Here is a 14,773-nt window from a genome sequence, read left to right as displayed (position 1 = left end):
TTTTGTATATTTGAGATACAGACTTTATATAAAGTCATGAATAAAGAAAATGGTATTCATGCTTAACACACCTTGGCCAGCTTGGCATTCTGGTCTTCCAGCAAAAGTATATTTTCTTCCATTTTCTTCAGCTTAGACTCTGTGGTTACTTTTTCCAGTTGAAGTTTCTGTCGAGCACCTTCTTCCTCCTCAAGTTGTTCTTCCAAATCCTTATATGCAAGGAGAAAAAACATATTTCAACTCATTTGCAGGATTATAAATACGTAAGATCAAAGGAATTGAAAAGTTGGGTCTTGGTAATTCCCAAAACGCACTCGGTCATGCTGTGCTTAAGCATGCAGCTGACATCCATCGCAGATATAGTGAGCCCTTACATTACCTGGATATGTTGATGCATCTTTTTCTTCTCATTCTGTAACTGCAGGGTACGTTCTTCTTCCTCTTCCACACGGGACTCCAAGTCATGCAAGATATCTTCCAGTTCCTGCTTTTTGGATGAAAGTCTGGAGCGCATTTCCTCAGCTTCGGCAAAAAGCTCCGTCTCTGCTTGTAACTGCTCAGCCAAGATGCTTTTCTCTTCTAATAACTATTAAAGTGGAAATGATTCTAACATTTATTAAAAACAATAGGGGCAGAATGAGCCTAAAATAATCTTGCAGAATAGCAATCTGTAATGACTCTCATCTCTGTAGTTCAAGGGTAACCTTCCACCAGTTGTAAAACACAATGCAAAGCATGCTGCTGTTCTACTACCAATTCTGAAATAGTGGTGATTTTTCGGTGCAATGGGAAAAACAATACAACAGCCACAGCTGCACCATATGTACTGTATGTACATTCTCTATCAGACAGTTACAGGAAACAAAACTTTGAATAAGTGGCTGTTCTTTGTATCTTTGTACATCCCCCACAGTTTGCCACCCTAACCCATACCTGCTGGTATTTGTTGGCCATTTCCTTCAGTTCTGTCTCAGTCTTCACTTGGGTGTCTTTCACCTTCTGCAGTTCTACAACCTTTGCTTGCATGACCTCATCCTGACGGGTCACTTGCAGTAATGGCTTTACCTGCAAACGGTTAAACATTTTATATTATACAATGTAACCAATGCTCAATTTAATGTATGGCCAAAAATCAGCAAACTTCTAAATAAATTATTGCCAAACACAAGCAGAACGCCATCTACTCACCCACATTATCCACTGATCCCCAGTATAAAGTATTGTTAGAAATCGAGCATCATAATCTGACATATATTTATATATATTTACTTATTCCCAGTAGAAAGTACAGTTAGGAAATGGTTCGGGACATCATACACTGACACTAAATATATAATATAGCCAGGGCCAGATTTACATAGAGGGTGCTAGGCCGTTGTCCCATCCCCTCCATTTTATTTGCTGAAATGTCATCATCGGGACCGGAGCAATGGGGATTGGCAAATTTAAAAAACGATTGTACCTTCTGTGCATCCCCAGTGTTTCTGAACCAATGTGGGTGTGGTTGGGCAGCATGCCGCCCCCTAAAATCCTGCCACCCTAGGCCCGGGCCTTGGTGGCCTTTCCACAAATCCAGGCCTGAATATAGCTAGAAATCTGCAGGGCACAACATACAATGACCCATATCATGCACTGATTCCCAGTGTAAATTTAAAATCCTCCTTTGTTTTTTGAAGTGAATGGCATAGATCATTAGTCATTAAACTGGAGCAACAATGCCCATGCTGAGGGGAAACATAAGAGTGATAGCACACAGGACATTTTGTCACCAATGCTAAATCTCTAGGAGACGTCTGAAGATCTTTCCATTGGCATCAGTGTGAATCGCAGTCAGCAAAACATTTTACTGGAGGAGATTTAGCATGGGTGACTTAACATCCCCTATGCCATTATCCTAAAAATAACACATTTCACCATTGGAGCAACACAGCAAATGTAATATAGAACAGTCCACCCACCTTGGTAAAGAGCCTCCACCATTGCCAGTGTCTTAGCTTGAGGTAGGCAGCACAGTTCCGCTGCACCACTTTCAGAGCGCTCATCTGGTGTTGCTTCTTAAAAAATGCCCTTGAAAAGTAAGCAAAGGAACAGCAATTAGTTTACTCAGCCACAGGAATGATTTAAAAGCCCCAAGATTAAGTTCTTCTTTATTCTCTAGCATAATTGATATTTTCTGTTAAAGTCAATTGTGTTTCCTAAACTGTGAAGCTGCCCTTTTTTCACTGCATTTTTTCCACAGGTGAAGTTGCCTAGTTTCGAATGACTGCATTTTATAAGGGCAAAGATACCCCACTATTACTGGGTAGATACTGATTCTTAGTGTACCAGTCACCCATAGGATAGCAAGGAATATTATGAGATATAAGTAACAGGCTGTTTGAGCATCCAAATGCAATGAGCCTGAAAGGAACATCTTACTGTCAAGGAACTTGCCCACTGTCTCATCCCTTTCCAATCTCTACCCCTCCTAAAGAAATAAGATTCTGCTTGCTCTTAAACAGAGCATAGAGATACGGTAGGTACTTTATTCAAACATGTATAATCCACAAGTGCATGTGTATTTCCAATGTAACCTTTCCACTAGAAAACCACATGGCTTACTGATATAGCTGCAAAATTGTAGCAGAGAAGATACCAATGACAACAACCAACCAGAAAATAGCTTTGATCACACTACTACATGTTAGAAAATAAAAGCAGAGGTCTCATTGCTATGGGCAACTGCACTGGTGCAATTTAGCAGCTATTTTAGTAAGCACCCCACTTGATTTATTGTATTTACCTCCTGTCCCATCCTTCTCTAAATCATCCTATATCTACCTAGTACAGTATGGGGGGTATTTACTAAACTCTGAATGCCAAAAACCCAAAAAATTTGTGTTTTTTTTAGTATAAAATCTGAATTTTTCGGGATTTTTGAAACCCCCAGAATGGAAAAAGTCTGAATCCAAAAATCCGGCATCTCAGACCTGCCGAGGTTGCATATAAATCAATGGGAGAAGTCACAAAAATATTTTCATCTGCACTGGGTTTCATACAATAATGCGAAGATTTTGTGATTTTGGGTTGAAAATCCGAAAAATTTGTACGATTCTAATTTTTTTTTGTGTTTTTTCCCGCAAACAAAATTTTCAGAAAAGTGTATTGATAAACAAGGAGAAAAAACCCATACTGATTTGGTCTGAGTTGTTTTAATAAAATATTGAGAAAAATTCGGACTTTGATAAATGGGCCTCTGTGTCTTGCTGTTTTCATGTTATCTATTGTACAGTACCTTAGACCAACAACCCCTGCCCACTTTCTCCCTAAAGGGAAAATATACCACCCTTTTGACACAAGTTCATTCATTTGAGATTATGTAGAAAAGGTCCATAAACATTATATGAACTTCCACAAATAAATATAAATGTCATTTTTACACAGACAAACCTGATTCCACAGATTAAAAGGAAACCATAATAGCCTTTTCTGCAATGGGAACCAGAGCCTCCCCCCCCCCCCCATGCTCACAATTTAATGGGACCTCTCCCTCATCTTGTTCCATTGTGAAATGGTGGATTCTGGAATTTGAAGTCCCCCTAGTTACCAGATAATCTATGGACCATCCACAAGTGCCAGAATCCAGCACACTCACCTCCTGGCCAGATAACCTCGAGCAGCAGCTTGGAAAAATACAATAATGTCGGTGATCTTCAGGTCTCTTTCCTCTTCCAAGTGTGCGAGCACTCCAGCACGGAAAAAGATTTTACTTTGTCCTATGCGGTACAGATTAGGATCAAGCTCCAAAGCTTTGATCTGACATGGAAAAAAATGCAAAACAACCTTGATATATGTATTTCATCATTTGGCCAACAAGATAGCTACTAAGGCATCAGATTTGTGAATATTTCTTGGTTGTGTGTACAATTTCAAGTGACTGTATCATTGGGGCAAATTCACTAAAGGGCGAATTTTCAGCAACGACCGGTTCGCGACATTCCGCCAGGTGCAAATTCACTACACTACGCTAATTCGCTAAAATGCGAAGTTGCATCTCAGCAGCCGAACGCTGGCGAATTTTCACTAGCTTTACATCGGCTGGGCGAGCATTTCATAGAGATCTTTCACTAGTGTTCATTTTTGCCTCGCGAAACTTCGCTACCACTCTTGCGCTTAGGTTAATTTGAATAGGGAGGGTATTTAAAAATCGTATGGACGTCTTTATTAGTAACGTTGGTGCAAATGCTTGAAGTGGCCACTTTTTAAACACATGTCCAATGAGCCATAATAAAGACAGAAGAGATCCTCTAATGCCCTACACATGAGCCCACCTTTAAAGAAATGTGGCATGCCCCTCAAATTAGTTTACAAAAAAAAACTGTTCACAAATAAATCTTTAATAGTTGGGACTTTTGAAAGCAATCCCGCTTTAAAAAAAGTCGCCAGGGTTTTTTACAACTTTAATGCATTTCCAGCATACAGGATATGATGTCACTGACATAAGATTGAGGAAGATGTAGCTTCATTTAATCAGTTTGCCTGGTCAGAGGTGGTGAAATAAACTGTGGAAAGAAGTAACGTTCAGTAAAATTAACATTTGCGGAGTAACGACCGTTCGCCTTAATGAAAAGTCGCCTGGCGATAGAGTACGAACGATCGCTAGCGACGGTCTAGTTCGCTAGCAAATTGTCCTCTACGCCTGATGTCCCTGCAGATCTCTGGCGAATTGTCGCTAGCGACGGCCACTTCACCCCTTTAGCGAATCTGCCCCATTGTGTTGCAACCAATGCTCAAGTGGGCAGATTTGGCCAAAAGTTCTGGGAATGCTGTTTGCAGTGTTGATGAGACACCAGGCGTATGCTGAAGTGCCACGTGCCAACACGTACTTACCATTATTGCACAGGCTTGCTTGCCATCCATGAATCCTTTGGGAATGGCATTTGGGGTCAGAATCTCATACCTGAAATAAGAGACAAAAGGGGAAGTGTCAGCTTTAAATGAAAGGTGAATTATATTATACAGCAAATGCTATCACTTTTTAAGAATACATTTGTAAATTTATTTTATGTTTCTATAATTGACTTAAAATCAAAATAGATTGAGTATTAGAGCTCAATCTATTAATATCACCAGACATCATGTCTCTCTACATGCAGGATTTGTGCAAAAGGCAGTTATTTTGTTAGATTTAGTTTGTACTGGAATCAGTTATTTGAATGAGCTAGATAGAAAAAGGAGCCCCCCTAAACAATATATTGGATCTAACTGTCAATGACTATCTGACACCCAACTGCTGCATGAAGACAGAATGAAGAGAAACAGATGCTGAGAGAGGGATAGTGAACATAAACTTGATTATTCCTGAAACGATGCAGAATTTTTGATTGATTGTATTTACAAAGTTTCTTATTTCAGTATGCTGAAGCTTATATTACATTTTCATTTCCCCTATAGTTCCCCTTTAAAACAAACCACCTACACAACCAATAGTCCTTTGGTCATTTAAATGTGCTATATACATACCTTTGCCTAAACTCTTGGAATACAATGCGATTTGGAAAGCCCTGTCTGCAAATACGGATGCCCTCCAGGACACCATTACAGCGTAGCTGGTCAAGTACAAGGTGAGGCTCCAGCTTTCCAGCCTAATCGCCAAAAAAAAAAATACACTCATGTTACACAGCAGCAGACGAGAGATGTGAATTGTGACATTATATTACTACCCATAGCTGGCCAATAAGGCATACTCCCTATTGAAAACGCAGAAAAATGCACCTTGGTATCAGCTGAAGAACACAGGTTGCCTTAAGAGTGACACTTAATAAATGAATGTGCTATGGTGATGGTAAAAGGCAAGGACACTGTTCACATTCATGATGTAGTACATGAATCACATCATAGGATTCATTACATAGACAGAGGATGCAACAATAGCAATATACACAGTAATAACTCACTCAAATGTATTTAAAAGTTCCCGGGGAAAATAACTATCATGTAAACTATTATAATATAAAATATAATATAATAATAATATAGTTATGATAATTTGCCAATTACAACTCTTGACTGGCTAAAAATAAGACATCCAATAACTAAACTTAAAGGCTGGCTACCCCTTTACAGCACAGGGTACAATGTCCCATAACATTGTGTCCCTAGGGTTAAATGATATAAAAAGGGCTTTGGGTCCCCTTCTGAATACGTCAGTTGCACTTCAACAGAAAGGTTCAGTCTATACTGTACTAGAAAGTATTGCAAGAATTTTCTACTTTACTGTACAGGTATGGGATCCGTTATCCGGAACCCGTTATCCAGAAAGCTCCGAATTACAGAAAGGCTGTCTCCCATAGACTCCATTTTATCCAAATAATTAACATTTTTAAAATGTATTTCCTTTTTCTTTATAATAATAAAACAGTACCTTGTACTTGATCCCAACTAAGATAGAATTAATCCTTATTGGAGGCAAAACCAGCCTTTTGGGTTTATTTCATGTTTACATGATTTTCTAGTAGACTTAAGGTATGAAGATCCAAATTACAGAAAGATCTGTTATCCGGAAAGCCCCAGGTCTCTAGCATTCTGGATAAGAGGTCCAATACTTGTACTACTTATAGGCATTGTACATGTTAAGAAATCAGTTATAAAGGTTTATCTTACCTTCTTCTCGTGATTGGGGATTATGCAACGTACAAAGTTGGGGTTGGTGTTTCTCAGAGTAGACATGAGCTTGGAAAGGGACTCTTTGTAGAGCTGGCCTACTGTGCGGAACATCCCCTTCTTAGTCTTGTATGACGAGCCAAAAGACATCTCTCCCATTCCACTCACTTGGTCCAGGCCCACAATCCGATCCACTACAGACAAGGGAGAAGTGTTTTGAGAAAATAGCAAGCAAGAAATGTTGGACTTGGAAACTAGACTGCAAGCTCTGCGTTACAGAGACTCATTTCCTCATGTTTGCCTTATCATGTCTGCAATTTTATTTTTTGGTTCCTGTATTTCAGATTTTTGTAAAGAGTACTGTATTGAAATTGTGCATACACACATAAGTGAAATTTACAGTAATCACTTTAAAATAATCTTTTAATTAAGCAAGGCAAACCTGCATCTGGCAAAACAGTCTAGTCGCACAGAAGTAGAACAGCTCCATACAGAATACCTAGTTAATTAAAACCACAGCCCACCAGACCTCACTTGGTCTTAAGCTCGCACAGCCCAGACCCTGTGACAAATAAAGAAAAACATAAACAATTTAATAAAATAAGGAGAGGTTATTTGAATTGATTGAATATATTTGAAAACGTATATATACATGGAGACATGTTTTGTTTTTTGGAATTGCCTATGATTAAGTGTGGGGTAAGCAAGAAACGCGTTAGGCTCCATGTGGGGATATTGATTTGATATCCCTTTTTCAAAAGAGCTAACAGATTTTTTTATATTCAATTTTGAAATCTGACATGGGGCTAGACATATTGTCAGTTTCCCAGCTGCCCCCAGTCATGTGACTTGTGCTCTGATAAACTTCCGTCACTCGTTACTGCTGTACTGCAAGTTGGGAGTGATATCACCCCTCCCTCCTCCCCCCACAGGCAGCAGCCTAACAAAAGAACAATGGGAAGGTAACCAGATAGCAGCTCCCTAACACAAGATAACAGCTGCCTGGTAGATCTAAGAACAACACTCAGTAGTAAAAGCCAAGTCCCACTGAGACTGATTCAGTTACATTAAGTAGGACAGCCTGCCAGAAAGTAGTTTTATCCTTTAGTGAAGGCACAAGTCACATGACTGAGGCAGCTGGGAAACTGACAATATGTCTAGCCCCATGTCAGATTTCAAAATTGAATATAAAAAAATATGTTTGCTCTTTTGAGAATTGGATTTCAGTGCAGAATTCTGCTGGAGCAACACTATTAACTGATGTGTTTTGAAAAAAAAAGCATGTTTTCCCATGACAGTATCCCTTTAATATAGTCTCTGTAGCCAATATCCCTTCTATGACTATAGGTTATTTGAAATACCAGGTCAACTGTACTGCATAGAAAACAAAGACATGGATCACTAAACTGCAAGGCCCAGCCCAAGAAAGCCCTTACTAATATCAACACCTATTACATTTAGCAGTTTCTACTTTTAGTATGACCCCAATGTCAGATTCTCTCTAGGAGTCAAAATGCCCCCCTCCCAATGCATGTTAAAATCATCCGCCATCACTTTACTGAGGTGCAAGAAGGGCTTGTGGTGCAACATTTAATAGCTGCCTGCACACAGGACCACAGTATCCCGAAGTCATCAAGCCTTATTTCTTCATTCCCATTAAAAGTGTCAGTTCAGGTCCCATTTGCAGTTATTTTGAACAACTAAAGTACAGGTATAGGATCCCTTATTCGGAAACCCATTATCCAGAAAGCTCTGAATTACGGAAAACCCGTCTTCCATAGACTCCATCTTAACCAAATTTTTAAAAACAATTTCCTTTTTCTCTGTAATAATAAAACAGTACCTTGTACTTGATCCAAACTAAGATATAACGAATCCTTTTTTGAAGCAAAACCAGCCTATTGGGTTTATTTAATGTTTAAATGAATTTCTAGTAGACATAAGGGATAAAGATCCGGAAAACCCCAGGTCCCGAGCATTCTGGATAAAGGGTCCCATACCTGTACTAAATATGTGACAAATTGAAAGGCAATCTCCGATCCTATGATGAATAGCAGAATGATGACTTGTATGATGGCTACCAATATTTTTTTTATGAGCAAGAGGTGCAGCAGAATTACCTTGGACCTATGCTTTGTTTGTACAAAATGGAGGAAGCAATGGCTGTGGATAAATTAAAAGGGTCAATAGTCCTTATCTATATGTGAGGATGAGCTGGAGGCATGTACTGTATGTAGTGAAACAAAGTGAAGAAACTCAACGTTGTGTCTGCACATTTCTCTTATCTCACACGGGCCTGAAAGGATGATCGTGTCAAGGAAATTCTGCACTAAGGTTACAATGACCCTGTGCAATGTTATTTTGTTCCGGCACCTGTATAGTCCATTCTGTATTTAGGATTACTGTTTTATAACCTACTGTTCTACACATGGAAGACTAGAATTATAAATGATATTATTATAATTAAAAACGCACTGCAAAACATGCTGCACACTATATAGGCATGCAATAGCAGCCACTGCGAAAGAACAGAAACAGCACTACCCGTGCTCCCTTTTCTGCAGTTATTCACATAAAGACTCAGTAGAAATGTAAGATGGGAGGTGACTGAAAGCGCATAACTATGTTGCAGCAGACAGGGATCTCCAGTATATGTTAATTAAACAGTTATTTGTAAATGTAATTGCAATTAGAAGCCGTATGTTGCTCCTTTCTGCTCTACTGGTTCAGTTCTGATTCTTGAAACAAACTAGCGGAAACCAGTTGTCTTCCAGCCAATACCCTAGTCTCCACTATGCCTTGCAAGCTTCTACACAGACCTGCTAATCAGCCCCTAAGATTCATAACCAGCAGTGCATATATTAGAAAGGATGCAAACAAATAGTGCTTTTGGTAGCATTACATTTCCAAATAACTATAAAACCACTGAAAATGTTTAGGATTACATTTTCGGTCATTGTACGTCTAGTAGTAGTAGCGACCCTAGCTGTAGTAAAGGAGAACATGTCATGTCATAAAAAAAGCAACTGCTGAGCTAAGGGTGAAGACACACAGAGCTACTGAAGACACACCAAGCTACAAGTAGCAGCTACTTGTTGTCATGTACAATATATACAATAGTGATAATTGGCTATGCTAAGACACTAGGGGGCAAATTCACTAAGCCGCGAAGCGCCGAACGCTAGCGTTAATTCGCTAGCGTTTGGCATTTTCGCTACTGCGCAAATTCACTAACGAACGCTGGCGTAGTTTCGCTAGTGTTACTTCGCAACCTTACGCCAGGCGAATTTTCGCTAGCGACGAAACTACGCAAATTCACTAACTTGCGCAGTGTACTGAACGCTACCTTTTACGCTAGACTTCCTTCGCCACCTCAGACCTGGCGAAGCGCAATAGAGTAGATAGGGATTGTTTAAAAAAAAAAGTCAATTTTTTTTCTAAGTGCCAAAAAAACGCTGGCGTGTTTTCTACATGATGGCTGATAGGCTGAAAAAGATCGAAAATTTTTTGGGGCTCCCCTTCCTCCCCCCTACATTTCCTGACTCATGGCAACTTACCTAGACAGTGGGCACATGTGTAGGGCAAAATAAAATTTTTATTTGCTGATTTGAAGGTTTTCTAGGCATTTGTAGTGCAGATACGTGTTCCTCCATTGAAATTTGAATTTCGCGCCGTATGCAAATTAGCCTTCGCTAGCGTAACTTCGCTTTATATAGCGAATCAACGTTAGCGCAACTTCGCAACCTTACGCTACCCCTGTACGCAACTTCGGATTTTAGTGAATTTGCGGAGCCCTGGCGAAACTACGCCTGGCGAAGTGCGGCGAAGTTGCGCCTGGCGCAACTTCGCATCTTAGTGAATTTGCCCCTAGGTGTGTTTTAGCAGAGGGAATTCTCAGTATTGTCTATGGCAGGGTATCATTTTGGCATTTTGTAGCCACAATAAGTAGCTGCTACTAGTAGCTCCATGTCTTCACCCAAGGGTGGGACGTTTTAGAGTATACCTAATGCACGCAAAGGCAGGCTACATTTTTTACAAGGTAATGCAGATTAGTAGCAATTTTTTTTTAATCCAGCTGTAATTACACATATGTACCAATTGAAGGTGTCAAGGGCATCATTATTTAAGCATATGTAACAATGAGTATGGCTGCAGAAAAGTCTTGAAAATCCAACCTCGTTAATATTGCTTTAGCAAATTATGTTGAGAGTAAAAATATGAGCCATTTGGTAATGGCTTTGGTACAGTCATACACATCCAAGTATAGAACGTCCAAATAAAAGTATCCTGCTTGTCTGGGCAATATATTCACCACAGTTTATGCACAAATTAGGGTATACGGTGCTATAAAGCACATTTGGAGCTCCATAATGCCCTATAGTGCAATATATATATATATATATATATATATATATATATATATATATATATATATATATATATATCTTACATTTTTTTTATCAATATACTATAGAATAGCACAAGCAAGGATATTAGAGGAGCTGATGCCCCACCTGACCATGTAGTATTAGCATTTAAGGGGAACTACAACTCAAGAAAGAATTAGAAATGTTACAGTATATGTTTTTGGGCTTGGGGCAACTACCCCCCTATTTAGCAGGGAAGATCTGTTCCTCTGAACATGCCCCAAGTGGCTCCCTGTCTTCTTTTCTGATGATTCACAGCACATGCTCTGGGCTGCAGTTAACTGAGCATTGGGGCTGACTCTCAGTATGCACAATATATAAAATTTGTGATACAAGGCACCAAGAGGAACCCAGAATATAGTGAGCATATGAGTGTCACTGACACTTAAAAGATGGCCTAACAAGACAGTAAGCTCCCGTGAACAACTCTGAAAGCATGGATCATTACCACTTTAGAACTGCTTAGACTCTGGGCTGCTACAGTTGGTTAAGTATTTAGAATACAGAATTGTGTATCCATATTTTATTTTGGTCTTTAATTGTCCAATAGTAAGTAACTCCCATTAATACTTGAACTAAATCAGTCTAAGATTATGTCATTTTAGATACATTTTGTTTTCTACAGCTTAAGCGAAAAGCCCTTATGTACATTAAGCAGTATGAATGGTTTCTTGATGACAATGTAGCATGCCTTTACCATCAGCATCGAGAGCAAAGCTGGTAGTGACAGACAGAAGTGATACAAAGACAGTGTGAGCAAGCATCTCACTGGTTGATCTACAGCATGCTCGGAGTGCATTGGTGCTGTTGGGGAATGGCACTAAAAGAAGACAATAGGAGTAACCTACTTTCACCAGGACCCTGTGGCAGAACAGCGTAGTTGTCAAAGAAATAAACCGCCTGTATATTCTGGATATCTGAAGAAATACGCCGTGGCAAGGGAGGGTTGGGCAGTTGCGTTTGACATGGGATTGGCAATATTTGCAAAAAATAAAAAAGGACAGTGGGTTGTTTGGGAAAAATAAGTGCAGAGCATAGATAGAAAGCATGGTAGATAAAAAATGATAGATAATTGCAGTATTTGTAAAGGAAAAAGAAAAAAGGAAATGTTGCAATTGTTAAGAATCAATGTAGTGAAATGTGAATTGTTTTAGGAATCAGGGGAAAGGGGGGGAGCAAAGCAAAAAGAGCAAAGCAAAAAGAGAGAAATAAATATTATGTTGGACAGGTCAGAGAACAGTTTAAAGATTAATGCAAAAGCAAGTTACAGTGGCTGTAGGTTTATAGGTTATTAGCTCAGTTTAACACTTATATACATAGTAAGTGGAAATAACAAATAATGCTAACCTAATGCAGGTTACTTTGCTAACCGTAAGCTCCCCAGTTGTTGCTAACACCAGCTTCCAGGATTCAATGCCTGGCTATGGCTGCTGGGAGTTGGAGTAAAGAAATGCAAGAAGTAGTAGTAGTTTGCTACCAGTGATCCAAGTCATCCCTAGACTAAAGGTGGCCATACTGTAGATGTTACAATTGGTTCTTTCCAAGAAAGATTGTTTGTTTCAGTACACACGTGTGGAGCTGAATTGTCAGATATAATTATAGAAACATTAGAATTCTACCTGTATTTGATGATTCAGCACCAACAATGACCTATGTTTGGGTGCCTTTAAAGGTGCCTGATAAAGATTTTCTGGCCAGCCCAATTGATAAGCCGACCACTATTCAAGTCTTCTGCCGGCTTGTCTCCCACACACTGAATATCATACGAGAATTTGTTTCGTACAATATTATCATTGTGTCTATGGCCACCTTTATTACAGAGCTTTTCACTTCCAGATCTGACAGTTGCTATTTTATCTTAAAGTCTAAAGGGCCGTTGTTTTTATTTTACCTCTCTGGTTGACCCTCTTGGTCTTTCCCTTCTGCTTTATTTACCCAAGCTTCAAGTTGTCACTGACTGAGCTCACAGTTTGTCTGGCATATTCTCAGGCTGTTTGACCACATCCTTCTTTACCTAACCCATAGCATTTCTGTATTGTTTTAATTACCGTAAAATATGCCAATGGGCATTTGCATGTGACAGTACAGAATTCCCCTTGAAATATGTCAGTATACTGGTCTAAAACCATAGACTATGCTATTGGTTGTAGACAGCAGAGTAACCAGACTGTGTCTAAGTATAATCAAAGACTGTTCTTCCTAACTCTATCCTACTCTGGTTACCTGTGACTGTCTCCCTGATATTTTTCCCACTCTACTTCCACCTATAACATTTTATAATCAATTTAATTAATTTTGACAATGTTTATATGTATCACAATGTATCATGTGTAATATACACTTAAATAGGGTGATGATTTTTTTTTATCTGTAATAAGTTGAACCAATTATGAAATCTCCTAGCCCATGAAGCATTGCAGCTCTTCTTGGCTACCTTACCATCTTTCCAAAGCTCAGCTGTGAACTTGTCTGTACTCTGGTGCAGAAGGGTGGCCACATTGTCATTCAGTGGATCCATGTTCTTCATCAGCCATTCATCTGCTTTGTAATCCACCTGCCAAGTGCAAGTACAGGGAACATTAGATACAATGCACAGAGCACAGTAATAACATAGCATTTAAGTCAATTAATCATTGAGGGAAAAATAAAGCTTGCACAGTTATTTTGGGTACTTAAATGAAAATACTAATTAAAAGCGATGGCATAAAGTAAATGTCAGTTATACAGAAACACACAATTTGCAGTATACCGAAATGTGATAATTGTTATATTAAATATAGATATGCTTTGACTGGCTAGCCCAATAGAGGAATTCATCACAACTTTTTATTAATAGTATAATTAATAGTATAAGAGGAACTTCATGGGGCAGGGATATCCTTCCTCATGTCTCTTTGACACTGAGTTCTTAATCTTTAATGTAACTGTACTTTTGACTCATTTGCTATTAATGTATTGTTCTGCTGCATACATAGGGACCCCTATATAAAAAATATGCATACACTAGACTATCTAATAACTGCACAGGAGAATGTCAGAGCCCTCTACAACATTGTTTACCTTCCCAGCATAATGAATGATGCACAAATCAGCCTTGTCACGCAGCTGTCTGGGTTTCTGGAATTTAGGGTGAGTCCCCAATTCTTGGATAACTTTTTCAACAAAACTCTTATCAGTGGCTTTGGGGAACCAGCACTCCTCATCCAGCAGGGACAGGACACCCGGAGGATTTGCCTGGCAAAATAATGGAAATAAATGAGATTACTTTTAGCAGAACAAAGTCTTCCATGAAAAAGTAACACTTATAAAAAAAAAAAAGAAACACACTGAATGGTTTTAGTTACATTCTTATATAGTAGCTAAATCACAATAAACACAGATCGTAGAGAAGAAATTGCTCAGTGCCATTACTGTGTGGCTATGGCTATTGTCAGATATGTAATATAGTCGCATGTAAAACAATTTTTGTGATGTGAGCTCCATATTTTTTATGAGACCATATACTATAACTACTAGTATGCTTGTGTATAGATTCAAACCAAATTCAAGTCCCAGCATGCATCACTTCATATGTAACAAGGTGAGGGAAGGGTTGAATAACTTTTCCAGCCTGAGGAGGGTGGGTAAATGGTCCCTGCAAGCAACCCTTTCAGTCTGAGGAATCATGTATGCTTGTGTAAAATAATATATATTTAATTTTGTCA

General features: G+C 39.0%; 1 protein-coding gene across 9 annotated transcripts in view; it reads right to left on the bottom strand.

Moving 5' to 3' along the window:
* Positions 1-14,773, bottom strand: part of LOC443585 (myosin-10) — a 158,418-nt gene that overhangs the window by 21,672 nt on the left and 121,973 nt on the right. For 5 of the 9 annotated variants that reach the window (XM_041571535.1, XM_041571536.1, XM_041571534.1 and 2 more), the window contains 11 exons: positions 14,130-14,303; positions 13,509-13,623; positions 11,918-11,986; positions 6,643-6,836; positions 5,503-5,624; positions 4,870-4,939; positions 3,635-3,795; positions 1,959-2,067; positions 934-1,065; positions 380-586; positions 72-209 (listed from right to left, as the gene is read on the bottom strand). In XM_041571535.1, the coding sequence (XP_041427469.1) occupies positions 72-209; positions 380-586; positions 934-1,065; positions 1,959-2,067; positions 3,635-3,795; positions 4,870-4,939; positions 5,503-5,624; positions 6,643-6,836; positions 11,918-11,986; positions 13,509-13,623; positions 14,130-14,303 (1,491 nt within the window). The remainder of the gene's footprint in view (positions 1-71; positions 210-379; positions 587-933; positions 1,066-1,958; positions 2,068-3,634; positions 3,796-4,869; positions 4,940-5,502; positions 5,625-6,642; positions 6,837-11,917; positions 11,987-13,508; positions 13,624-14,129; positions 14,304-14,773) is intronic. The other 4 variants (XM_041571539.1, XM_041571540.1, XM_018228061.2 and 1 more) reach the window with 1 other exon arrangement.

This window comes from Xenopus laevis, chromosome 7S, assembly GCF_017654675.1.
Source record: "Xenopus laevis strain J_2021 chromosome 7S, Xenopus_laevis_v10.1, whole genome shotgun sequence".
NCBI classification, from domain to species: domain Eukaryota; kingdom Metazoa; phylum Chordata; class Amphibia; order Anura; family Pipidae; genus Xenopus; species Xenopus laevis.
Note: the sequence above shows the minus strand (reverse complement) of the source record. Positions and strands in the feature narration are given on the sequence as shown.